This window comes from Trematomus bernacchii, unplaced genomic scaffold (genome assembly GCF_902827165.1).
Source record: "Trematomus bernacchii unplaced genomic scaffold, fTreBer1.1, whole genome shotgun sequence".
Taxonomy (NCBI): domain Eukaryota; kingdom Metazoa; phylum Chordata; class Actinopteri; order Perciformes; family Nototheniidae; genus Trematomus; species Trematomus bernacchii.
In genome coordinates this window covers 122148-123772 of record NW_022987697.1, presented here as the reverse complement: position 1 = coordinate 123772, position 1625 = coordinate 122148, and the positions used below count along the sequence as shown (strand labels likewise).

General features: G+C 38.3%; 1 protein-coding gene across 1 annotated transcript; it reads left to right on the top strand.

Annotated features, from left to right (window-relative positions):
* The first annotated feature begins 331 nt into the window (after positions 1–331).
* On the top strand, positions 332–1306 carry LOC117489285 (olfactory receptor 10A6-like). Its single transcript, XM_034138492.1, has one exon. The coding sequence runs from the start codon at positions 332–334 to the stop codon at positions 1304–1306; it is 975 nt and encodes a 324-aa protein (XP_033994383.1).
* Positions 1307–1625: the final 319 nt, after the last annotated feature.

Genomic DNA, 1625 nt, shown 5'->3' with positions numbered 1-1625 from the left:
TGTCACTTTTTTCAAAAGAAAATGAAAGTCCTGATTTTTTGTGGTCTGAATGGGTCAAAAACATTATGTGTTTTGACCCAGCCTCCTGATGGTAAGGGACCTGGCCTGTTGGGTTCTAGTGTTCTGGAAGCTTTAAAGCAGCAGAAGTCTCTGCAGCTGACAGAAGGGACTGCAGCAGTCTGCAGCACAGCAGGTGAGAAACACTGCACTGTGTGTGATGTGCTCATGTTGCATTCATTTACAGTTCCTGACACACTCTGGGGGGGATGGTAAGTTAAGACTGTGAAGTTCAAATGTGCTCAGATATATTAACGTTTAACCTCTTAGAATGATGTCCAATTCAACTTCAGAAACTGTATCCTTTTTCATTCTTGGAGCTTATTTGAATATTGGATATTTGAGGTACTTGTATTTCATGATAACTGCCATGTTGTACATTGTGATTGTTGTTGCCAACACGTCTCTGATTGTGGTTATCTGTGTGAACAGGAGCTTACATGAACCTATGTACCTTTTTCTGTGCAGCTTGTTTGTAAATGAACTGTATGGTAGTACAGGGTTGTTTCCATTCCTTCTGGTTCAGATCCTCTCTGACATTCACACTGTTTCTGCTCCACTCTGCTTCCTGCAGATTTTCTGCTTGTACACATATGGAGGTGTAGAATTTAGTAATTTAGCCGTGATGTCTTATGACAGATATCTTGCTATCTGTTGTCCTCTGCAATATAACACTCGTATGACTTCTCACAAGGCGCTTATCTTCATTATTCTGGTTTGGTTGTACTGCTTTGTGAAATTCTTGATACCTTTATCTTTAAACATCCGTTTGACACTTTGTGGAAACACAATAAATGGTTTGTATTGTAGTAACTACCTTGTTGTTAAGCTGGCCTGTTCTGACACTCAGGTGAACAACATTTATGGAGTTTTTGCTACTGCTCTCTCAATCTTAGTCACTGTGCTTCCAATCCTCTTCTCTTACATGAGGATCCTCAGAGTGTGTTTCTCTGGTTCCAAACAGACCAGACAGAAAGCTGTCAGTACCTGCACACCTCACCTTGTTTCCCTCCTCAACTTCTCTTTTGGCTGCAGCTTCGAAATACTTCAGAGTAGATTTGATATGAGCGGTGTTCCATGTGTGCTGCGTATTATTCTGTCACTGTATTTTCTCATCATACAGCCACTAATGAACCCTGTCATGTACGGACTGCAAATGTCAAAACTAAGAAACATATGTAAACATGTGCTCTGTTATAAACTGTTGGCTGGTGGCAGAAATACAGTAACTGAATCATGTGAGATCTGATGAAGAGAAACAATTTCAGCAGTGAATTTTATAATGGATAAAACGTTCAAGTATATTCATGAATCCACAAACAAATGTCCCCAAAATGTTGCAACATTAATAACATTGTAATATTCACCTATAGTCATGTATTCCAATGCAACATATGAAACATAGTCCTATATGTCCTCTGTTATAAACTGTTGGCTGGTCACAGTAAAGATTAAATAACATAAATGTCAGTAAAACATTGACAACACTTTTTGACCTTTTTTGAATCTATTCATTTTGCAAATACATATACAAAATAAAGAAATAAGATCATACATTTTAGAACACG

Coding starts and splice junctions, on each gene's coding strand:
- LOC117489285 (XM_034138492.1), top strand. CDS start 332: ATGTCCAATTCAACTTCAGAAACTGTATCCTTTTTCATTCTTGGAGCT.